This window comes from Myxine glutinosa, chromosome 4, assembly GCF_964187855.1.
Source record: "Myxine glutinosa chromosome 4, kmMyxGlut1.1, whole genome shotgun sequence".
NCBI lineage: Eukaryota > Metazoa > Chordata > Myxini > Myxiniformes > Myxinidae > Myxine > Myxine glutinosa.
This window is the reverse complement of record NC_136264.1, coordinates 63,345,682-63,372,000: the sequence shown is the minus strand read 5'-3', so window position 1 is coordinate 63,372,000 and position 26,319 is coordinate 63,345,682. Positions and strand designations below refer to the sequence as shown.

At 41.8% G+C, this 26,319-nt stretch overlaps 1 protein-coding gene across 2 annotated transcripts in view; it reads right to left on the bottom strand.

Annotated features, from left to right (window-relative positions):
• Nucleotides 1-26,319, bottom strand: part of LOC137425860 (uncharacterized) — a 473,741-nt gene that overhangs the window by 260,388 nt on the left and 187,034 nt on the right. The window contains exons 7-9 of one of the 2 annotated variants that reach the window (XM_078775806.1): nt 11,548-11,571; nt 9,698-9,796; nt 1,729-1,827 (exon numbers count right to left, since the gene is read on the bottom strand). In XM_078775806.1, coding sequence (XP_078631932.1) covers nt 1,729-1,827; nt 9,698-9,796; nt 11,548-11,571 — 222 coding nt within the window. The remainder of the gene's footprint in view (nt 1-1,728; nt 1,828-9,697; nt 9,797-11,547; nt 11,572-26,319) is intronic. The other variant, XM_078775807.1, reaches the window with a different exon arrangement.

Here is a 26,319-nt window from a genome sequence, read left to right as displayed (position 1 = left end):
TCAACAGAAACCTTTCTTCTCCTCTCCCTGTCAAGGTTGGAGTGCCCCCAAGGCAGTGTTCTAGGCCTCATCCTATTCCTAATCTTCATCAATGATCTCTCTGACTCTCTGGAAAATCCTCTTCATCTATTCGCTGATGACTAAACCCACTGAAATGATCCCTCATTCTTCAGATAGGCACGCTGCAGCCTCGTCCATCTCTTCAGACTTTGATAGAATCACAAGCTGGTCAAACACTTGGAGAAGGTCAATCAATCCTGACAAAAGTTACACTTACTCTGTCCCTCTGAAAAGACCATCTGGTGAACCCTTACAACTAGTTCCTTAAAACAATGGTCTTGAAGAAGATCAGTAATCAGTTACAGCAGGAATTTGGAATTTGGCCAGGGATAGCTTGCCTGCTCTTCAGGAAGGACACCGAGGGGTCTTTAACGTCTACTAACTAATTCCGGCAGATGGCATGCCCAGTTTAACATCTACCCAAAGGACGGCCCGCACAGTGATGCCTCGACCTGCTTGCAAAACACTAGGATGACAGTTGGGACACTAGGATTGCTGGGCTGAGATTCAAACACAGGCAAGACAGCTCAGAGGCGAGGATAATTACATGATGATTTGGATTTAAAAAAGAAGAGGGATGGCTCTAGGGGAAATGTAAAATAGCTGTACAGTTTTGATTAATCGATGTGGGATTTGATATCCAAATCTCTGATTGGTAATGTTTATCATGGTAAGGTGTAGTGTTAGGGTCAGCAAAGATTTTGAGAATTTCATTTTTGTGTATTGCACCTGCAACATAAATAAAATTAAACAAAATCTGAACATAGCATGGGTTCATCAACAGTGTGCATCGACGCAACAAAATATGTTCGGTCATCATGAAACACAGATCTAAAAAAAACCATCTGTAATGCAGCAGTTACCTTTTGAAATTGCTCCCAATGTATAGTCAGGTTCACTATGTTTTTTCATTCAAATTTTTTGGAGATTAGCAAAACTATACATTTTTGGAATATTCAGAGCATGAGGAATCCAAAAATTAATGTTGGCATTTGCGTAAACACCTTTGTGAAAATGACACTCAGGACAGTGATGAAGATCTGTAAAAGCATATTCCTGAACGGTATAGACCTCGTAGATCCTGTGTATAGGACTTATAGTTCAATCTGATACTAACAAGGCTGCTTCCTTGCTTTATAAACCCAAACCTATAACTTCAAAGGACTTGCAATATCATGTATTATGTAATACAGTTATATCACAAATATAAAGACAATGGTTTTCAATTACCTTTGTTTGTTGCTTTTCCATAATTCTTAGCACTATTTTGAGGCCTTTATTGGATTCCTTGACCCAGAAAACATAGGATTAGCATATTTAATTAAATTTCTAGGTTGACTAGAAGCCGAGATAGTGCAAAATATGTATTTTATGGCGGCCATTTTGAAAATCCAAAATGGCGGCCATGCAGGTGCCTGTGCAAATGCCAACATTGATTTTCGGATTGTCCATGCTCTGATGATTCCAAAAATGTACAGGTTTGCTAATCTCCCAAAATTTTGAACAAAATTATATTTCTTAACATAATGAACCCGACTAGTATAGAGAGGGTGAGTGTGACAACACAGTGAATAGCGACTTCATGTGGAAGCAATGAGTATTATAAATGATTCTGTGCATGTGATGGATGCATGGAAAGTCATTAATGGTACAAGAAGAGTGCTGCACCCTTGTCTTTCCATCGATGTGTGCTCCATGTTGCACCAACAACTGCACCACTGCTCCATTACCACGCTTAGAGGCCACGTGAAGTGCAGTTATTCCATTCTAAAACCACAAAGCAAACAATGGTAAATTCATCGATATACAAAGAACAGTCATAATACATATTCAGCAATTAGCCAGATAAAGAGAGAAAGTGTAAGGAAAACAAAATTATCATTACAAGGTTATGATAAACTGCTGCCAAAAATGATGTTTATAAATTGAGCCACTGAGAGGTAAAGTGGGCTACAACACATGATATAACTTTTATATAACTTAACATATGATATAACCTTTGAGAAAGAGGTCTTCAAAGTTCAGGTCCATGTTTAGAAATATATTCACCTCTCATTAAAAACAGATCAGTATATCAGCGTCAAACATTTTGTTGAAAACTGTCAATAAAAGCTAAAGGTTGAAAGATTATTTGGTGCAATTAACTCATTTCGACCATGGATGTGGGTTAGCCCAGTTTACTTCTCAGAATTAGGGTTTACAATTGTAACATACATCAAAAAACACCGTTCTTGCTATAGTATGGCCCTCCTTCAATGAAAGCCCACATCATATAGACATATGCAAGTCTGATAGAACATGGTCCAATGAATGTCTGTTAGGCCTCAAGGAAGGTCTCAAGGAAGGCCTCAAGGAAGATATATGAAAAAGAAACAAAGTCAACAAGAAAGAGCAATCAGAGATTGCAGACCCTCACCAGGACATGTTTTTAGTGGTTTTTAAGGCTTTGTGTTAAGACAAATATGGCGGTCGAACCACATGACTGATGACGTAATCATTACTTTTTTCTCTCCTCCAATTTATCCCTAGATGACCTCAAGAAATTTCATCTTGGTCGGATGAAGTTTTGTAATTGTCGAATTATGACATCATGACCGAGGCACCGATGACATCCTCATTAATATATGCTATTCCCCATGGATAATTCTTTACAATGAGCCACGTCTCATTTTTTTCTATGCGGCCCTTTCGTAGACATAGAGGTGCAAAGTTTTTGGGGTTTTTCAAGATGGCGCCCGTAACACGTGAGCTATGACGTCATAATTATCATTCACAAATTCTACAGGAGGAGTTGCACCTGTGGTGAAAATTTCCTGTCATTCCGACCAACGGTTGCAGAGAAAATCATATTTATGCTGTGCAGATAAACAAACCTCTCCTCTGGCGAGGGTAATTATAGTTGAAGTAGCAATAATAGCATTTATTTTCATGCAGATATCAAGCTGAGTGAAACACCACACTGGGAAAAACACCCATTGTGATGGCACCCAAACAGCATCTTTGAACTTGCTTTAAGTGGCTTTATCTGTGACATTGGAATTCAATCTGTTGAAGAAGAGCAGCAGCAACAAAGGCTGGAAAGGGTGGAAATGCGAATGGTTCGGTGGATGTGCGGAGTATCGTTGAGAGAGAGGAAGACAAATGATGAATTGCGAAAGATGATGGGAATAGAGCCTGTGATTGATGCTGTGAAGAGGAACAGGTTGAGATGGTTTGGTCATGTGTTGAGGAAGGATGAAAGTGACTGGTTGAGAAGAGTGATGGAAATGAATGTAGAAGGAAGTAGAGGACGGGGAAGACCGAGAAAGACTTGGCTAAAGATGGTGGAAGACGAAATGCAGGCAAGGGGGTTAACAAGGAGAGATGCAGAAAATAGGGCAAAATGGAGAAGATTGTCATGGGGGACCGCAAGGCTAACCCCCGCTCTAGCAGGGAAAATGGCCTTAAAATGCCTGATGTTGTTGTTTGTTGAAGAAGAGCCGCAGAACTGCAGCCAAAGCCTTTTGCAAAATAGTTTGACTTTGTCAGTCACTTCTGCAACTCACAAGGTCAGGATGAATGATCTGTCAAACATGTAATGGATACAATGGGCCTTGGTCGATGCAAACTCATCCTCTTCCTGACCTGACATTGATTCCAACTACTCCAGGTTCCTAACTCATCTGTCGCCTCTCAATGAACAATTTGTGCAATCTTGCCATATTTTATCACTCGAGTTTGATTGGGACAGATGCGAGTCAGCATGAGGACAGAGTCAAACTGGAGCCATTCCAGCACACAGGATGCATCATTAATGCCTGTTATAATGTGTTTTCCATGTTGTACTAAAAAGAATAAAAAATGTACAAACACATCTGCAATATTGTTCACCCTTCTAGTCAACCTGTTATAAAACGATATCACATCATACCTGCAGTTGTCATTTCCTCCTATCTTTCTGTCTTTGTTTATATGCCAACTATTATACCTTAGCTTCTTTCTTAATTTCCCAGGAAAAGTTTTGTGACTTGCACCCAGTGCATTCAGCAGCCCTGTGCTGCAAGCTCTTCATTTCAGATAAGAAAGGATTTTGCTTAAGCCTTGATTCAACTGGTTACCTCCGCCACCAAAGGTGGATGGAGGTTATGTTTTCATCCCTGTCTGTCTGCTTGTCTGTCAGTTTATTTGTCTGTCTATTTGTGAACAAAATATCTCAAAGAATTGTGGACGGATTCCGACGGAATTTGGCAGAGATGTAGCGTATGTGACAATGATGAAATGATTAGATTTTGGTGAAGATCTGGATTCGGATCCGGCTACTAGGATTTTTTAAGTGATTCTTCACCATCGGGAGATGGAGCCAAAAACGAATATATAACACGATATCTCAAAATGTTGTCGACGGATTTGGACGAAACTTCGTGGAGAGGTTGGGTGGGTATGTGGCAAAACCGAATCGATTCGATTTTGGTGAAGATCTGAATATGGATTCGGATACGAGAATTATTTAATTTTCCGGCTTGATGTCTTCGTGTTTGCATACAAATTGGATTCGGTAGTCTTTTCTTCTTCTTTTTTGTATACGGAGTCGAGGCTCCTATAAGAGCTAACACATATAACATATAATAAAGGGAGTGGGAGACAAGAAGGGGAGAGAGAGGGAAGCACAACAACAGTAGGAAACAGGGACATCAAGAGATCTGTGGAAGGTAGAGGGCTGGGGGAAGGAGGGGAGGGAGGGATACACGGTATAAAAAAGATGGACACTACAATGACTTTCAGGAAAGAAATCAGAATTTGAATGAGGTACGTTTGTGGTGGATTATTGGGGGTATAAAAGATCAAGGTTTTGGATGGGGCAAGATAAGAGATGGTGGTGAACAGCTGTTTTAAAGACCTGGAGGGAGCAGTGGGATCGAAGAGAGTGAGGGAGTTTGTTCCAGAGACAGGAGTAAAGAGGTATGAAAGAGTGAAGGTGAGCAGAGAGTCTGGATTTTTTTAGTTTCACCAGAAGAAGGTTGCTGACAGATCTTGTGCAGCCTGCAGGAATATTTGGGTGACAGAACACAGACAGAGCAGGGGGAGCTAGGCCGAAGAGGAGCTGGAGTAAGATAGAAAGACCACCAACTTGCCTGTCATGAGAGAGGGAAAAACCCTCAGAATCAGCTTCATCACGGGAGAAACCAATGATTCTGAAAGTCTTGGTTTCTACAGCATGAAGGCAAGCTAGGTGCGAAGCAGGAGGCCTGCCCAGAGGGGAGAACAGTATTCCATTGAGCTGTGGATGAAAGCTTAGTATGTGGGAAGGAGCTCAGAAGTGTGCAGAAAGGACTTCGCACGACGGAGGATGCCCAGTCAGCAACTGGCTTTGGAGGCCGGCTTGGCAATGTGGTTTTCCCAGGAAAGATCTTGGCAGATAGTGAGACCCAAAAGCTTGAGTTACAGAACTTCTTCAATAGGATTGTTGAGAAAGTAGATGGGAGGGTTTTCCAGACGGTCTTTTCGGAGAGACATAATGAGAGTGTGAGATTTGTCAGGATTGAAAGACATGTTCCACCTTTTTAACCAGTTTGTGATTTTATGAAATAAATTTTTCAGTCTCTTTCTGCAGAGAGTGAAGAGACTGCTGCCTGCCGATCTGAGGGATGAGATATGGAGCGGCAGAGGGTTGAGTCATCAGCAAAAAGATAGAGAGGCTTTTCCAGAGAGTCAGAGAGATCATTGATGAAGATTAGAAAATGCAAAGGGCCCAGAACACTGCCCTGTGGAACTCCATCCTGGACAAGAAAAGGAGATGAGAGAATTCCATTTATAGCCTCATGTTGATTTCGACAGGAGAGGAGCCATGCATGTAGATTTCCATGGATACCATAAGGGGAGAGTTTGGTGAGCAGGGTGTGGTGCCAGACCGTATCGAAGGCATGAGATATGTCAAGGGAGACGGCTCTGATTTCCTGTTTGGCATTGCGGACCTCCATCCATTGTTGAGACAGCAGAAGCAACCTGTCCAGAGTAGAATGACCTGGTCTGAATCCAAATTGATGATCTGAGATCAAGGCATTGGAGAAGAGGAATGATTTTATGTCAGAAGCAATGATGAATTCCATGACCTTGCTGATGAATGGGAGCAGGCTATTTGGTCTGTAGTTGCAATGATCTGTTTTTGCACCTTTTTTGTGTAAAGTGGTAATGTTGGCTGATTCCTAAGCAGATAGCAGATGACCTTGATCAAAAGAGAGGGTGTGAAAGAGCGGCAGTGCAGGATTTTTAGGACCCATGGCTGATGCTGTCTGGTCCAGTTGCAGAATCAGAGTTCGAGGTTTGACAGAATCTTCTCCACCTTGTTGGGAGAGAAGGACACAGAGTCCAGGAGCAGCTGGGTACGACAGGGTAAGTTGGGTACAGGGAGCGATGGGTTTGGCACACAATATTGCTCAGTTTGGCCGGGTAGCCAGCTGTAGGAAGAATCCTGGTTGTTCCACACTTCTTCCATTTAAGAATTATGGAGGCCGCTGTGCTCTTAGGAACCTTCAATGCAGCAGAAATTTTTTTGTAGGCTTCCCCAGATCTGTGCCTCGACACAATCCTGTCTCTGAGCTCTGCAGGCAGTTCCTTCGACCTCATGGCTTGGTTTTTGCTCTGATATGCATTGTCAGCTGTGAGACCTTATATAGACAGGTGTGTGCCTTTCCAAATCATGTCAATCAATTGAATTTACCACAGGTGGACTCCAATCAAGGTGTAGAAACATCTCAAAGATGATCAAGAGAAATGGGAGGCACCTGAGTTAATTTCAAGTGTCATAGCAAAGGGTCTAAATACTTATGTCAATGTGATATTTCAGTTTTTTCTTTTTAATAAATTTGCAAAACTTTCTAAAATCCTGTTTTCTCTTTGTCATTATGGGGTATTGAGTGTAGATTGATGAGGGGAAAAAATCCATTTATTTAATAAATCCATTTATAAGTTGGTCCATGTTGTCGGAAATAAAATAAATATATATATATTTATTTATTTTATCTCCGACAACATGGATCAACTTATATCCACTCATCCAAACTCTTTCTTCCTCATTTATGGTAATTTCAATTGTCATCATGCCAGTTGGCTGGGGGTATCTCTCCCACATGCCATGGCACTTCAGCAAAGGACTTCAAAGGACCATGTTGTCGGAGAGAGAGATGTAAATGAAGTCATCACTGTTTGGTGGACGGTACAACATACATATAAACAAAAGGTGGGAGCGGAGGGGAAGCCATAGCCAAAGGTACTCCAGGGGGTGTGGTGGAGAGAGGGCAGTGCAAGGAGAGTGAGGAAGAGAGTTTTTGATAAAGATAGCAACCCCACCACCCAGACGAGGCTCAAGTCTATCATACCGGAGGAGGGAGTAACCCAGGAGAGATATTAAGGAATCAGAGACATGTTGAAGGAGGAAAGTTTCTGTTAAGCAGATCAAGTCTGGTTTGTCAGAAGCAACCTGTATGGAGAGATCAATCAGGTTTAAGCGAAGGCCCCGGATGTTTGAGGACCATACCGTTAAGGAAGAGGGAGGGGACGCATCGGATACAAGAGAGGGGAGGTGTAGGGTAGGGTAAGATGAGCGAGGAGAGGCAGAGGTAGGGAGAGCTGTTGAATGAAATACAAACATTCTTTGCAAGCTGGGGCTCTTGAAATTTTCAAGTCGGATATATGTTTAAAACGTTAGAGGGTGATATAAGGCAAGTTTAGAGAATGTAGAAACAAATAGCTATATGTTCTGGTATGGTTGAAGGATTTATTTGAAAACAAACTTTTGAAGAGGAAAAAGAAGAGCGAATTATAATAGAACAGAGAATTTAACATGGGAGAAAAAGGGAATTGAAACATTTAAAATGGCACCGTGAAGACCATCAGAGTAAGATGTGCAGGTGTATATAAACAATCGGTAGGCACAGCAGCAGCAAATTACCTTTTATTGAGGGTTAGGTGGAAGAAGAGTAAAGCAAAAGCTTGACGAAATGAATTTTGAGCTGTTTGGTGCATACCTTCGTGATCAGAGTGGGAATGCAGAGTGGAAAACGGCAAAAATTGAGGAGAGGACGGAAGAGGAAGTCGAAGTAGAAGTGGGGGAAGTAGAGAGGTCTGTTGAACTTTTCACTTACTCAGCCAATCAAACAGTTTTCACTCTGTGCACTTGGTCGCGTTCCATCGGGCCGTTGCCTACTTGTCGTCTCGGTGGGTACATTCTCCGGATATTTTAGTACATTCCTGGTATTTCATGTTCGCTTCAAATCGCTGTAATATAAATGGTATTCAAGTGTTCCATTGCTTTCTCAATCAGTTTGATTACTTGGGGGTTGTACAATTGCATGCATTTTCTCATCCATGGATGTGGAACATTATCAAAAGGTTTTTTTGTAGTCTATCCAAGCTGTGGAAAATTTGGTTCTTCGCATTTTAGTCTTTGAATATGGCCTTGTTTAGTCGAAGGTGGTCTGTTGTTCCATAGCATCCTCTTTTACATCCCTTCTGTTCAGCCTCCAGGCCTTGTTGTGTTAGGTGGTGGGACATCATTTCTGTGAGGATTCCCGTCAGAAGTTTGTAAGTTATTGGTAGACAAGTTATTGCTCGGTATTTGTGAGGTTTCTTCATATTTTGGAATGATGAATGTCTTACCTTCTGTGAGTCCTTCATCCATCACCTTTTCCTCTTGGATAGGTTTGTTGAATGCTCAAGCATAATTAATGTGGAAGGCATCTCGTTGCTTTAGCCAGAATTTTGGAATTCCATCCGGACCAGGGTTATTAAATTTGGCATTTTTGCAAGTTTTTTTTTCTTTTCTTTTTTTCTCTTCATCAATTTATCACTGGGGGCATTTCCTTTCAGTATTGCTTTTTCATTTTCCAAGTTTTGGATAAAATCTGCCTCCTTATTGTGGCCTTTTGGGTCTTCATAGATTTATTTTCCAGAAATTTTCAAGTTTATCCTTCTTGGGGGACTTGAGAAACATTTTGCTTTTGTTTCCCTAGTTTGCATTAGAATATCAAAACTCCAAAGAGTTATTTTCAAACGTCTGGTTTTGCTTTTTCCCATTGTTGGATTCATCATTTTTTTAAATCTTCCTTGCTATCGCTTCTATTTTGAGTTTGTTTTCAGTAGACATTACCTCTCCGTCTTTCTCTTCAATTTGATATTTGTTTTTTATTTTTTGGTTTCTCTTCATTAGCTTTGGGATTCAGTTTCCTCTGATGAATTGGACTTGACCTGTTTCCTTTGTCATTTGCTCTTTTTGTGTCTCTTGTCTCAATGTCCATGGTGGTGCTTGGTGTGTGTGTGTGTGTGTGTGTGTGTGTGTGTGTGTGTGTGTGTGTGTGTGTGTGTGTGTGTGTGTGTGTGTGTGTGTGTGTGTGTGTGTGTTATAAAGAATGGTCATGTTAACAAGTAGGCAAAGAATGAAGATATTAATCTGTAAGTTAGAATGAAGAAATCTGTAAAAGAAAGGCCTTATACTCAAATTAATTTTACTGTATAGTATACCACAGATTACTGTATGGTATACTACTGTATAGTATACTACAGATAGTGCAATTTATTTGTGGGCTGAACATTTATTATTACTCTGACCATCATTCATTATTAATTCAGAATTAGACCCAAGGACTGGAACAGAAAGGCTTACATTTGCTGCGAAATTCACTGCTGCTCCACGGTTCAGAAGCAATGTGGCCACGTTGACATTTCCATAGTGTGCAGATATATGAAGTGGAGTGAAGCCACTCTGCACACACAATACACATCCAGTGATTGCCATGGAACCATCAAATGTCTGATATATCAATAATTGTGCAATGTGCATCCACTGTATCTCCATCATTATTGTTATTAAGATGATGCCTCACCCTAAATCTATCAGTTTTTCACACTATTGGAAAACATCTCATGGATTTCCAATGTGAGCACTAAAGAACTTTGCAAAGGAGTATCATTGATATCTTACATCATTCGTAATGTAAACACAGCTGAATGAATGGATTCATTGGATGAATGGAAATGGCTGAAATAAAGGTGGATCAGACTCGGCAACGGTTGCTCGAGTGAGATGTGCATGGAAGAAGTTTCGGGAACTGAGTGGCGTGCTGACGAGGAGTGTCGTTGAAGCTGAAGGGAAAGGTGTATGCTGCATGTGTGAGACGTGTTATGATTTATGGGAGCGAGACATGGGTAATGAACGTAGAGCAGCAACGAAGGCTGGAAAGGGTGGAAATGCGAATGGTTCGGTGGATGTGTGGAGTATCGTTGAGAGAGAGGAAGACAAATGATGAATTGCGAAAGATGATGGGAATAGAGCCTGTGATTGATGCTGTGAAGAGGAACAGGTTGAGATGGTTTGGTCATGTGTTGAGGAAGGATGAAAGAGACTGGTTAAGAAGAGTGATGGAAATGAATGCAGAAGGAAGTAGAGGACGGGGAAGACAGAGAAAGACTTGGCTAAAGATGGTGGAATAAGAAATGCGGGCAAGGGGGTTAACAAGGAAAGATGCAGAAAATAGGGAAAAATGGAAAAGATTGTCATGGGGACCACAAGGCTAACCCCCGCTCCAGCAGGGAAAATGGCCTTAAAATGCATGTTGTTGTTGTTGTTGTTGTTGTATTCGTAATGTAAACACCATGGTGTCTATACGACATGCTTAATGTGAATAGTCTGGTAATCTCATGTGAGGACAAAGGTGTGAAGTGTAAATGTATCTCATGCCAATCCCATTGTGTCTTGTACAAACACAATAGGATTTCATTTAATCATTTCTACAAGTATATGTAGGCAAAAAGATGGATAATCATTTGTTAAGAATAGAAAATTGAGAAATTGGAGGATGATAGGGCAAAAGAGAGACAATAGAGGTTTTGTAATTGAGTAGAGAATAGAGAAGAGGTTAAGAGGAAATATAAGAGGAGGAAAGGGAGATACAAGACACAAGAAATGAGCAATCACAGGAACAGTATTGCCTCAATTCTTGATTATAAACAACTATGGATGAAGTGTTCATTCAAGGTATGCACAGATGGTCAATCATTCATAATCATAATGCCATATTTGCAGCATTGAGAGTATGTGAATGATAAATAATGTATGTTCATATTTTACATAATGAAGATAAATTTATCGACATTTATAAAACAATTAAGCTAATACAGAAACAATTTTGCGTGATAATGGAGAGATGTGCCTTCCAAAGATATCTTAACGATATGATGTACAAATGATCGAAATACAGGTGACAAAATGGAATTATTATTCAAATCAGTTGGAGTCATTGATGCATGTCTGACTCTGAATTAACGAACAGATATTTGAATGCTCGTTTTGTCACTCAGAAGTAAGCTTCAAATCCTGTTATGCATCTGTTGATTATGGAAACTCATATATAAAGCAATTGACAGATCATGAGTAAATTACAGTGATTGGGGAAGAGAAGGCAAGACGATGGTTAGCGAATAGGAGAGAGCAATATAAGGAAATATTTTTTGTACCTCAGTTGTGCGGTTGACCATCATCTGACAGCATGAAATTTGAATAAAACAAAATACACAAACAAGAGAGAGAAAATGGCAGAAGTATAGACAGAGATTAACAAAGACAAAGAAAGAAAGAAAAACAGAAATAACAGGAAAAAGAACGAAGAGAGAGAGAGAAAAAGAGAGAGAATGAAAATAATATTAGTGACATGACAATATACAATATTTCAAGTAAAAAAGTTTGTGTATCACAAGAATAGAAAAGCAGCAATATAAATTGGGGAAAACATATTCCTTTTTGAAGTTCCAATTTTGAAGTTCTCAGTAGAAACTAGAACGACACTCAGTAGAACACAAACCTCTTCCAGGCTGAAAAGTTTACATTTTGTGGATTCCACCGATAGGCCGGATGTGGATTCGGACCTGAACCAAAATCTAATCGGCTTGTTATTGTCGCCTGACCAACCCATCCACCTAGTTGTGTCGTAACCCATACAAATATTTTTGAAATATTATTCTATAAATCGTTTTTGGCCACATCTCTCAATGGTGAAGAATCTATTAGAAAAATGTAAAAAATTTCATATCCGGATCCTGATATGGATCTTCACCAAAATCTAATCAATTGTCCTTGTCACACACCTATGCTGTTCACCAAATTTCATCCGAATCTGTCCGTAACTTTTTTTATATATCCTGCTCACAGGCAGACAAACAAGGTGAAAACATAACCTCCGCCCACCTTCAATAGCAGACGTAATGACTGATAATACTTCCTGAGCATTAATGAATGATGCGCGCGCACGCACGCACACACACACACACACACACACACACACACACACACACACACACACACACACACACACACACACACACACACACACACACACACACACACACACACACAATGGCAATATGTGTGTAAAACTAAGACCCAATAAATTTCCTTTACTTTTTGATTTACCCTTGTGTGTATTGTTTCGGGGTCCTCCCCTATCCCCTGGTCTTGGTAAACCTCCGAACCCCGAGAGGGTCCCCAGCAGAAAAATATGCTATCCTTTGTTGAAATTAATCAATAATGAAACTCTCAATGAAACCATCAAATGAAACAATCAAATCAATAATGAAACCACACCAAGGGTTATGAACAAATATTATATTAAAAGCACACCAAAAAGCACCCTACAACAATGGGGTCAATCACCCCTGCAATCCAATCTTAAGATGATACCCCAGCTCAGACTCACGGCACCCCCAGGGACTGGAGCAGAGCCCTTCTCAATGTCTCTAGCACACAACGGTGCTCCCGGCGTAGAGGCGATGGCGATGAGGCGGGAACGGAGATGTAGGTAAGGCGGGGACCGTCACGTGGTCCCAGCCAACCCCAATTGGCGGTGGAAAGAGGAATCCCCAAAGACGCTATCCAAACGTGCACCTACAACGTGCAGTCGCGAACCGCACCGTATTCTTCAAAGGCCGCTGTCGCGCACCCACATCCTCGGCAAACAACCGGACGGCTGGACCAGCGGACGCGACTAATCAAGGGTCCGCGAACGACGTGCGAGGTCCCCGAAATGGCGGTATCTTCTTCCTCGGGTCGCAGCCGCTAGGCGAAGATTCTCCGGGATTTCTCCCACCTGTACCTGGCTTCACAGGCTTTTCCACGACACCAGCGGTATCAACGATCGCACGAGATTTCTTTCCAGGACTCAAAGTTCCCTCTCCATGGACGCTCGACCAAACTGGGTGCGGAGCTGTTCCCAAAAACCTCCTTTTTTCTCCGCCTTACGCGCTCTTCTTCCTCGCTCCCTTTTGTCTTCCGGGTCACCATCCGATTTCCGGCCACATTTTACCAGGAGCGCTTTTAAACCTTTTAACCACAATAACCCTCACTGAGAACAAACAATAAGAATAATACCAACAATAATTAGGGCCGAATCCGTAACAGTATATATATATATACAGTCACGTGAAAAAGTAAGTACACCCCATGTAAAGTTTTGACTTTTTCAACATATTTCAACATACAGCTATTTGATCTTCATTTCAGCAATATTGAAAGATAAAGGTGATATAATATAACAAATATCATGAAACATTTACATTTTGTAGACCATTGTATAATTTAAATAAACATAAATGCATGTGGAAAAAGTAAGTACACCCTTGGCTCGAATAGGTGGTATTGCCCCCTTTGGATGAAACAACCTCAAGTAGGCATTTCTTATAGCTGTCTACCAGTCTCTGACATCAACTGTGAGAAATTTTTGCCCACTCCTCCATGCAGAATTCTTTCAGCTGTGCGATGTTGTAAAAACCACTTCTTGTAAAAGCTTGTAAAAACCACTTCACGCTGTGCGATGTTTGAGGGGTTTCTTGCATGCACAGCTTGTTTCAAATCCCCCCACAACATCTCGGTGGGATTTAGATCCGGGCTTTGACTTGGCCATTCCAGAACCCTCCATTTCTTTCTTTTCAGCCATTCCTTGGTGGATTTACTGTTATGTTTAGGGTCATTGTCATGTTGCAAGGTCCACCTTCGGTTGAGCTTCAACTTTCCGACAAATGGCCTCACATTATCCTCAAGCACCCTCTGGTACAATGAAGAATTCATAGTGGATTATATGATGGTGAGCTGCCCAGGCCCTGATGCTGCAAAGCTGCCCCAAACCATAATATTTCCACCACCATGCTTTACAGTTGGTATCAGGTTCTTGTGGTCACATGCTGTCTTTGGTTTTTGCCAAACATGTCTTCTGGTACTGTGGCCAAATAGCTCTACCTTTGACTCATCTGTCCAGAGCACATTGTTCCAGAAGTGCTGGTCTTTGCCGAGGTGTTCATTGGCAAACTTTAGTCTTGCTCTGATGTTCTTTCTGGACAGCAAAGGTTTCCTCCTGGCACACCTCCCATGTAGATCAAATTTGTGCAGACTCTTTCTAATGGTAGACTCGTGCACTTTGACATCAACAGTGGCAAGAGCTACCTGTAGGTCCCGTGATGACATTCTGGGGTTCTTAGAGACTTCTTTCAGCATCTTGCAGTCTGCTCTCGGGCTGAACTTGCTGGGGCGGCCTGGCCCGAACAAGTTGGCAGTTGTTTGGAATCTTTTCCATTTGTAGATGATCTTCCGGGCAGTCGAATGATTGATTTCAAATTGTTTGGAGATCTTTTTAAATCCCTTCCCAGACTCATAGGCATCTATAACCTTCTTTCTGAAGACCTCAGAGAGCTCTTTTGATCTAGGCATTGTGACGCCACACACTTCAACAACAAAGAGCAAACCAAATTAAATGTCTGAGGTTTAAATAAGACAGGTTCCTCCAAGATCCTCTCTAATGATATTCTAATGATTTGCACCTGAGCTGGTGCACCTGATTCTAATTTTAGGTTTTTGAAGTAGTGATAAATGTAGGGGTGTACTTACTTTTTCCACAAGCGAAATTTGCATTTATGTTCATTTAAATTATACAATGGACTACAAAATGTAAATGTTTCATGATATTTGTTATATTATATCACCTTTATCTATCAATATTGTTGAAATGAAGATCAAATAGCTGTATGTTGAAATATGTTGAAAAAGTCAAAACTTTACATGGGGTGTACTTACTTTTTCACGTGACTGTAGGTTAGGATCACAATACAGTTGAAGAGGAACATTATTATTCAATGAAGTATGTAGAGTAGAGGTCAGAACACTGTCAGTCATTCATTATTTAATTGTAAAACTATTGAAAATAATGTAAAGTACATCAATGTTCAATCTTCACTCATTCCTGCTTCCAAACACCTTTCTCCCAGTGTACTTTCCATTCTCCCCTTTTCTCCATTGCTGGATGACTTGTAAAAACCAGTGCTTCATCCACCACCACTTTCGTATGATGCTGTCTTTCTTCAGGACTTTAATCATCATTGCCATCCCTAATCCTAATATCTGTCTTTGTTTCTCTGCCCTTGGAATCCTTCAATCCAACCGTCTTTGTTCTGTTTGTGGGACTATGGTGACAAACTGTTTCACACCCGTAACCTACCCTGTGTTATCTTCACACCAGGATTTCATACACCCACTCCAGGCTCCCCCACCCCCACCAATGCTCTGCGCCCACCAATTACATGTCCATCCCTCCATTCCCCTCCCCCCTTCTTGCCTCCTCCATGCCCTATCAGCTTGACCTCTTTCACACCCCACTACCTCATTGCTTCCTTCACTTCTCATCCCAACCTTGCTCTCTTCATACCCCACATCCTCCTTGCTTCTTGTATGCCCCACCCCTTTTTGCTCCCCCTGCACCATGTCCATCTCGTCTATGCTTCCCCAGCATCCCAGCACCTCTCTTTCTCTGCGCTCTACCCCCTCTCTGCTTCCACTGTTTTTTTTTGTTTGTTTGTTTTTTCAAAAACTCTTCTTCACTCTCCCTGCTATGCCCTCACTACAATACACTGCCAGGAGTACCTGTGGCTATGGCTTCCCGCTGCTCCCACCTTTTGTTGATGTGTGTGTTGTACTGTCCATCAAACACTGATGACTCCATTTACATCTCGCTCATCAAAAAATACCATTTACATCAATGCCTATAATTTCTCAATCTCTCAAAACCTCACTCAAATTGTTTCCTCTCCCACTCATATTCCTGACCATGCTTCTGATGGAAGATACCTGCTTGATCTCTTTCTGTGTTCGAACCCCGGTGATTGTGTTGCCGATATTCTGCCTCCAATCGGTAACTCGAATCATTCCACTGTTTCTGTTTGTGTCTCCTACTCCTCATTCTCAACTCCAGTGCATCCTTTTCACTGCACTGTGTTTCAATTTTGGGACTCTGATTGGGATGGATTCAGTTCATTTCTTGCTGATGTGCCATGGACTTCAGCTTTTAGCCTTGGTCCTAATATGGCTGCTGAGAAAATATCCCAATGGATTTGCACTGGTATGGGCATTTATATTCCCTTACGTACCTATCAAGTGAAGGTCCCTTCCAATCCATGTTTCACTCCGACTTGTGAATCAGCAATTGCTCATTCCTCAACCACTATTTCAAGCAGTACCATCTGCAAGGGTCTCTGGAGTCCAAATGTCTCGTCCACAAAGCAAGTAACCACTGTAAAAGAGTTCTTGAGGATGCCAAGCAACAATATGCTGCTTCTGTATCCGATAACATTGCGACTCAGTGGCTTGGCTCTCGGGACTTTTCGCGGAATGCTAACAGTGTACTCAAATGCAATAAATCTTCTATACCTCCTCTTTTTCATGGACCAGAGGTTGTTACTTCACCTCTGGATAAGGCTAACCTTTTTTCAAACCGCTTTGTTTCTAATTCAACACTCAATGATCAAGGACACCCTCTTCCTGATTTTCCATCTCATACAGACTCTGATATTCTTGTTCCATTTATCACTCCGAAGGTTGCCAGAATTATTCGTACCCTAGATGCCTCAAAAGCGCCTGGTCCTGATGGAATTCCTGCGATTGTATTGAAGATGTGTTGTCCCGATCTGTCACCGATTCTTGCCAAGCTATTCAACATGTGCTTGTCTGCTTCAGTGTTTCCTTCATCATGGAAAGTGGCTTCTGTTGTCCCTGTTCTCAAGGGTGCTGGTGAGCATTCTGAACCAAGTAACTATCGCCCCATCAGCCTGCTTCCTGTAATAAGTAAGGTATTTGAATGCTTCATCAATGAACAACTTCTCTGCCATCTGGAAGACAATGAACTACTCACTGACTGCCAGTATGGCTTTCGCTATTCTCGCTTTACTGGTGATCTGCTATCCTTAATTACCGATCATTTCAACAGGGCATTGGAGCTCACGGGTGAAGCTCGATTAGTTGCTTTGGATATCTCAAAAGCCTTTGATAAAGTTTGGCACAGGGATCTGCTCCACAAGCTTCAGTTATATCGTGTATCTGGAGTGATGCATTCAATCATCTCAGCTTTCCTTACAAATTGCAAGATGAAGATGGTACTTGAAGGCCAATCTTCTCCTACTTGCTCCATAAATTCTGGTGTTCCACACGGTTCTGTCCTTGATCCCACATTGTTCCTTGTTTATATCAATGATCTTCCTGATAATGTTCTGTCTCAGCTAGCCATATATGCTGCTGATTCCTCACTCGACTGTACATCTGCCGATTCACTCAAGGCCACTCGTAATGAGGTTGGAGTTTCTCCTGACAATGATTTGGAGAATGTGTTGAAGTGGGGGCACGACTGGCTGGTAACCTTCAATGCAAAGAATACTAAACTGTTGTCCATATCTCGTTCTAGAAACAGGTCTTTCAGCTTGACCCTTCTGTGCACATGGGATCTTCAACCTTAACAGAATCATCGGACCTTCGGTTTCTTGGTCTGGACATGTCTTATAATCTCCGTTGCGATAAGTACATTTCTGGTATTGCTAAGAGTGCTTCCAAGCGAGTTGGTTGTCTTTATCGAGCGCAGAGGTATTTACCTTCTGAGGCCATTTTGTACCTGTATAAGGCAACTATACGTCCCCTCATGGAGCATGGAGTACTGTTGTCACATTTGGGCTGGAGCACCAGCCTGCCACTTATTTTTACTTGATAGGCTCCAGAAACGCATAGTCAACCTGGTTGGTGTGGAGATGGGTTCAACTCTTCAACCACTCTCTCACCATAGGTCGATTGCCACTCTTGGTTTGTTCTACAGATATTTTCATGGCAAATGTTCTGTTGGACTTTCTAACATGGTTCCTCCCATACGAGTGTTTGGATGCAAGACTCTGATTGCCATCTCTCCTCACCCATACACTATAGCTGATCCAAAATGCAGAACGAAAGGCTATGCAGATAGTTTTATCCCTCGTGCTTTGTCGCTCTGGAATTCACTACCTGCAACATGAATGAATGAATGAATGATCGTTTTAAGGCCATTTTTCCCCGCTAGGGCGGGGGTTAGCCTTGCGGGCCCCATGACAATCATGGTTCCCTGTTTGAGGCAATGTTTTTATGGCCGGATGCCCTTCCTGGCGCCAACCCTTGGTCGCCTCTTACGATGCGCAGGGATACAGTGCACCTATTCTAAACCGGGGTACACACCGGGATCATTATGAATCCCTACTGATATGATACTGATATGATACCCCTACTGATAAATGGGGTAAACGGTCTGCCGAAGATTTTATTCCTGATATGACAATGGGAAAAGATGATGACCACGGTTATACTCAAAGGAAGTTAATGTATAATGATGACGCAAAACAAGAGAATAGTTTTACCGGAGCTGTACCCCTTAAAGGTATATTTGGATTTTGTTACTATGATAAAGTTCTGTATAGACTTAAAATTAGACTTCAACTAACAAGGGATACGAATGAAAATAGGTTGTTTTTTGGGGGGTGCTAATGCTCTTGCTGCTAACAATAAATTTGTTTTTAATGATCTGTGTTGGTATATCAGCGAATATACTCCTAGTCTCAACACGGAAGTGATGTTGAATAGAAGACTTAACTCAAAGACCCCGCTAAATGTATCATACCTTAAAAGAAGATGTCAACACATTAAAATGGACAAATCCACTTACACATGGAATTTGGGTGTTCTTCAAGGTAAACCGTGATACCTGTGGCTCATTTTTATGAAGCCAGATGGAAATACTGCTACTGATAAAAATAATGCGTTGAGTGATAATGCTAAGGTAAAACAACTTCGGGTTTCTCGAGACAGTACATTTTACCCACGAGATAGATTGGAAATTAATTGGGAAAATAATCATTATGCCGAAGCCTACAAGTCTTACCAAAAGATGTGTGAAAGCAACGGTAATATGGATCCCATTTTGGATATGGCGTCGTTTAAAAGTCTATATACAATCTACGCGATTGACCTGAGCGCCTGCAACTACCTGCAACATGCTTCCCATTATCCTACGATTTACTCGGCTTTAAGAGGAATGTCAATTTATACTTCCTACATCTTTGAGGTTTAATCGCATTTTACCCGACCTTTGCTACTTCCGGTGTCTTGGATGTTTTCTTGTTATTTTTGTTGATTTATTTATTTATTTTGTTTTGCTTTATCCTTATATTTTTCTAACTTTCTCTTAGCCCCTTACAGCCTGGTGTTGGCTTAGCGGTAAGGGTGCCGGCCTGAGATCCTAGGATCCTGGGTTTGAATCCCGGTCGATCGCTCAATTAACGCCAGGGGGGTTGACTCAGCCTGTCATCCTTCCGAGGTCGTCAAATTGAGTACCAGTTCACTGGTAATTCCCTGTGTGTCACAAAAGGTGACTAACAGGGTTGGCGGCAGGAAGGGCATCTGGCCATAAAAGAACATAGCTTCAAAAAGGGGACCACGGTGCCCGAAAAAGGCCAACCCCTGCTCTGCCGGGAAAAAAATGGCCTCTAAAGGTGGTTTCTTTCTCTTAGCCCCTTACCTAGAGTGACCTATGCCTCGTCTGGGCGATATCCATAAAAAAAACAGAAGCTCTCCGACAACACGGACCAACTTCTATCCACTCGTCCAAACTCTCTCTTCCTCATATGTGGCAATTTCAATTGTCATCACACCAACTGGCTGGGTATGGGTACCTCTGGCACCTTCCATGGCACCTCAGCAAAGGACTTCTGTGACTCATTGGGACTCACAATCTGTCAATTTCTCGACCCGGATCTCAACCAAATCCAGCAGAGATTATGTACTGTTGATTATGACTAACTTCAAATATCTGCTGTTCTTCTTCTGTTCCAATCGGTTCATCTGATCAAATGCTTGTTATACATCTCTCTCGCCGTTCTCATAGAGCCTCCTCAGCGCTGACGAGTCTGGCATTTCACTCAAGCCGACTGGCATGGTCTTCAAGTAGCCATCAAACAACCGGACTGGTCTCCCATCTCTACTCGAAATGTCTCTGAATTCAACTCATCCTGGGAATTCTTCCAAAGAAACATGCTCTTTCTCATGCACAGATTTATCCCATCTCGTCTTCAGTTGTCATACCCTTCCTCCCATCCATGGTACACTGAAACCTGTGGTGAGGCAGTTGCCCTGAAACAACTTGCATTCGCCTCATGGAAGGCAAATCCAACTGAAAGCAATCTCAGTTCCTTCCACAAAGCTCGGATGCTGGCTTGGGATCATAGAATCCTGAGTTCGAATCCTGGTGGATCATTGAATTAACGCCAGGGGGTTGACTCAGCCTGTCATCCTTCCAAGGTCGGCAAATTGAGTACCAGCTCACAGGTAATTGAGGCACTGCACAAACACTCTTCCAGAAAAATGATGCAAACCAGTGGCACAAATGCATCAGAGGTACAAACGCATCAGCGGCACAAACACGCTTCCAGAAAAATGATGCAAACCAGCAGCCACAGGCTGTTTACAAAACAACAACAACAACAATCGCTCCCTGCACCCACCTTACCCAGTCATACCCAGCTGCTCGTGGACTCTGTGTCCTTCTCCCCCAACAAGGTGGAGAAGTGGCTGTCAAACCTCGACTCTGATTCTGCAACTGTACCAGATGGCATCAACCCACGGGTCCTAAAATGCTGCTCTGCCGCTCCATTACACCCTCTCTCTGTTCTCTTCACCCTCTCTTTTCCTCAAGGTCATCTGCCATCTACTTGAAAAGCTTTATACAAACAAGGTGTAAAAACAGATCATTGCAACTACAGACCAATCAGCCTGCTCCCAATCATCAGCAAAGTCATGGAATCCATCTTCACTTCTGATATTAAATCCTTTCTCTTCTCCAATGGCTTGATCTCTGATCATCAATTTGGATTCAGACCAGGCCACTCTACTCTGGACATTCTGCTTCTACTGTCTCAAAAATGAATGGAGGTCCTCAACGTCAGACAAGAAATCGGAGCCATCTCCCTTGACATATCTCGTCCCTTCGATACAGTATGGCACCCCGCCCTGCTCACAAAACTCTCCTGTTATGGCATCGGTTGAAATCTCCATGCATGGCTTGCAGCCTTCCTCTCCTGTCATAGTCGATGTGTGGCTCTAAATGGAATTCTTTCATCTCCTCTTCCTGTTCAGGCTGGAGTTCCTCAAGGCAGTGTTCTGGGCCTGTGCTTTTTCTAATCTTCATCAATGATCTCTCTGACTTTCCAGAAAATCCTCTATCTTTTTGCTGATTACTCCACCCTCTGCCACTCCATATCTCAGCACTCAGATCGGCAGGCAGCAGCCTCTGCAGACTTAGATAAAATTACAAACTGTTCAAACACGTGGAACATGTCTTTCAATCCTGACAAATCTCCCATTCTCACTATGTCTCTCCGAAAAGACCATCTGGAAAACCCTCCTATCTACTTTCTTAACAATCCTCTTGAAGAAGTTCTGTCATTCAAGCTTTTGGGTCTCACTATCTGTCAAGATCTTTCCCTGGAAAGCCACATTTCCAAGCTGGCCTTCAAAGCCAGTTGCCGACTGGGCATCCTCTATTGTGTGAAGTCCTTCCTTCGCACTACTGAAATTCTCACCATCTACAAAGCTTTCATCCACAGCTTGATGGAGTACTACTCTCCCGTCTGGGCTGGTGCTCCCGCCTCACACCTAGCTCGGCTTCACGCTGTTGAAACCAAAGCTTTCAGAATCATTGGAATCTCCCGCGATGAAGCTAACTCTGAGGGCCTTTCACTCACTCACCGCAGGCATGTTGGTGTTTTTTCTGTCTTCTACGAACTCCTCTCCGGCCCAGCTCCCCTTGCTCTGTCTGTGCGCTGTCACCAAAATATTCCTGCAGGCTGCACAAGATCTGTCAGCAACCCTCTTCTGGTTAAACTGCCAAAATCAAGACTCTCTGTTCACCGTCACTCTTTCATTCCTCTTTTCTCCCGCCTCTGGAGCAAACTCCCACATCTCTTCAATCCCACTCCTCCCTCCAGGTCTTCAAAACAGCTGTTCACCACCATCTCTTATCTTCCCCCATCCAAAACCTTAATCTTTTCTACCCACATTAATACAACCCAAATCCACCTTCTTCGAATTCCCTCTTTTCTTTCCTGAAATCCCCTGTAGTGCTTATCCCATCTTGTTTATCCCGTGTACCCCACCCCAGTCCTCTCCCTTCCACAGATCTCCTGGTGTCCCTGTTCCCTACTGTTGTTGTATTTCCCTCCCCCCTCCCCTTTTTGTCTCCCGCTCCCTTTTTTATGTTTCCTATGTGTTAGCTCTTACACGAGCCTCAACTCGGTATACAAAAAAAATCCAGGCTCACTGCTCACCTCCAGTCATTTTTCATCTTTTTTCATTTGTTAGTAGTTGATTGGGTTGTTTCTTTTCTGTTTCATCCCCACTACCCCCTTCCTCTTCTTGCTGTTTCATTCAGCTTGCATGCAGCTTGTTCACCCCTATGTGCCATTCTCCCCTCCCCTTGATCTCCCTCTCACTTCTACTCTGCTGTTGGTGTTTCCCCCCTTTTGGTGGTAATGTTGGTGATAATGATAATAACAGTGATAATATTGAAAATGATAATGATGATAATAGTGATAATAATGGTAAAGATAATGGTACATGGTAATAATGGTACTTGAGCACATCTATTAATTACGCACTATTGGATTGTGAATATGTCTTTTAATCACATTTGAACGCGAGTTAGACTGAGTACGTGAATCACTATAATACTCTCCCCTCCACTGTGTCTGCCCGACATCTGTCCATTCATGGGTGTGGCTTCCACCATTGAGGGAGTGGCTACACCTGTTCTGGGAGGAGATTCAAAAACAAATCACCACCATTTTGTTCAAACCGTACAGCTCTGAGTCCTCTTTTGTTGGGCTCGCGCTTTCTGAATCTCTCACGGTTGTATATTGACTCCCTTCTCCCCCCCTACCCTCCCTCCTCTCCCCTTTCTCCTCTGTACGGTCCCCTCCCCCTCTCCCCTGTGCAGTGTGTGTGATGTGGATGTGGGGGTGAGGGAGGAGGATTTGAGGTATTGAATTGAATTTTACATAACATGTAATTCCACATTACAAATTATATTTCCCATGTGCATGGACATGTATTCACATGCTATGTGAAGTAAATAAATTGTGTAGATTACATAATTTCTGGATCTGATGAATTGGCACTACCCATTTGGTAAAACTCTTCATGCAGCATCTAACTCAAGATGTCCAATGTCATACATGTCTATGCCTGTGCTGTTCCCACGGGTGTCCCACTAGTCAATTACATATTATTGGACTGTGACTACATCTATTAATAATGTCCATCTTACTCTATTTTTTGACTTTCTAAGACCCTTTACATCCTTTGGACCTTTATACCATTCAGACTTCTTAGGCACCTTATACTCTTTTAGACATTTTTAAGACAAATTAAACCCTTCAGACCTTCCAACCTTTAGACCCCTTAGAACCCTTAAAAGAGACTTTAAGACTCCTGGGACCTTTTGTTCCCTTGGACCTTTGCACTTTTGACAATTTAGACCTTTAATTTGCAATTAATGACTTTTCAATTTGTAAATTCTTCCATTTATTTGGCACACAGAATACACCACACAAAACAAGTCCTGGTGAAGGTCTGCAATCTCTGATTGCTCTTTCTAGTTTAATTATTTGAAAGTGATTCATCACCATTGAGAAATAGTACTAGAAAGTATTTATAGCACAATATCTCAAACAGTTTTGGTTGATTAGTTAACAAAAACAAGCCGATTAAATTTTGGTGAAGGTCTGGATCCACATCTGGCCTATCAGTGGGATACAAAACATAAACTCTTCAGCCTGGTGGAGGTATGCGCTGTACCGAGTGTCGTTCTTGTTTGCAATGCAATGGAGTATGGAGCTCCACTTTGCACCAAAGTACAAGCATTTCGTTTTACACTTTGCAATGCAGACATTTTGAGACATCATAGTCTTGTCACAAAAGAATACCAAGGCATGAATGACTACAATATGTTGCTACTCTCTCATGTGAAGTTGGTTGTGTAGCCTCTCTGTCTGCATCGGCTTATTGATTGGGCATGCACTTTCAGTTCTCATGCCATATGCCCCTCTTTAGCCATGAAGGACAGCATATGCTCAATAAATCAGCCCATTGGTTGACTATTCTAGAAGTCTATGCTTTGAGATGAAACTCCACTTGAACATTATCCTCATATTTCAAACAAATTGTCTTATTGTGTGTGTCCAATAGTTTAAAGCCACAGCACAAATGTCTGGCAACCTTACAACTGACTTCCTGCAATTCTCCTCTACTCAAACGTTGGTATGGACACTTTCTTTCCTTTGAACTTTGGTTATTTCATCAATCTAAATATCTGCATTTAAAAGCAAGAATTAAAATAAAAGGCTGGAAATAGATTATCAAAACAGGAGAGCAATTTTTTTTTCAACAAATGCCTCTTTAATCAAATAAAAGTACAGGACTGTGCAAAAGTTTGGGTTATTTTCACTTTTGTGGTGCTATTCCCCATTAAACATTGGTGGGAAGTAAGTTTTATTTTTGCTGCACATATTATATTATAATGTGCTCGTAATATCCACTTACCACAAAGAAAGCATGCAGCAAACAGTTTGTTGATTTTTGAACAGTAAATAATAATAAATTAATGAAGAAATTACCATAATTTACATTAATTTTAAAATCTCACATTGTATGTGTAAAATGTAATGGCATGTGTAAAATGTAATGTACAAAAATCCTAATTATAATGTAAAAGGTAAAATTGTAAATAAATAATGCATTGTAATTATCATCAAGAATGTAAAAAAAAAAAAAACTAATCTCACATTCTCGCTATGTCTCTCTGAAAAGACCGTCTGGAAAACCCTCCCATCTACTTTCTCAACAGTCCCCACCGCCCACTTGGTGTGCGGAATGATGTCACCACGGCAGTGGGCTTTTGTGTCCGCCACAAAACCACCTTAACACACAATTAAAGGCCTCAGAAGTTAGCAGAAGTTCACATCTGACAGACACGTGAACATGGTATAGGGCTTTGAGTTCACATGTTGTGTATGCCTTAGAAATTCCCAGATATTTCCATCTGGCAAAACACTGTGTATGTTCTTCCTGAAAGCTACTCTGGTTGGAATACACCTGACTCGGTGGCGTAATGTCTTTCTGAATATGGGAGATCAGCGGTTTGATTCAAATCCTGGCTGAGTCGTACCAAAAACTTTTAAAATGGTGCATTCTGCATCCTTAAGTTACACTCAGCATTTAAAGAATAGAGCACGGATAAACCCTATCATTTGGCATCCATCGTGAGGGAGAAATTTCTCCTCAAAATTACCCTACTAACGGTGAAAAGAAAAGCAATGTGATAAATTCAGAAAAGCAATGTCATTCAACTTATAGTTCAGGGATTTTTCTACGTGTTGGTCGAATCTGCAGCTGCTACTTCCACTTCGTAAAGACTAAATTTTCCGAAATGGATTTATTATGTTTTTGTGGTATATCTTAAATTTCTGAACTGGAGTTGTCGTGTTTTTCTGTTATAACTGGAGTTGTCGTGTTTTTCTGTTATAACTGGAGTTGTCGTGTTTTTCTGTTATAACTGGAGTTGTCGTGTTTTTCTGTTATAACTGGAGTTGTCGTGTTTTTCTGTTATAACTGGAGTTGTCGTGTTTTTCTGTTATAACTGGAGTTGTCGTGTTTTTCTGTTACTAGGGCATTGCCCGTACGTGGGTGCCCGTTCCGTGGCCAAAAAAAAAAAAAAACGCTACCCGTACGCTCTACCCCGCCCGTACGCCCGTAAACAAAAAAAACAACGCTCTTCGCTTCCGCCCTTCGCTCTGACTGAATTGGGAGAAATAATGCGCATAAGAAATCGAATTACGTACCGTAATGGCGGTCAGCTC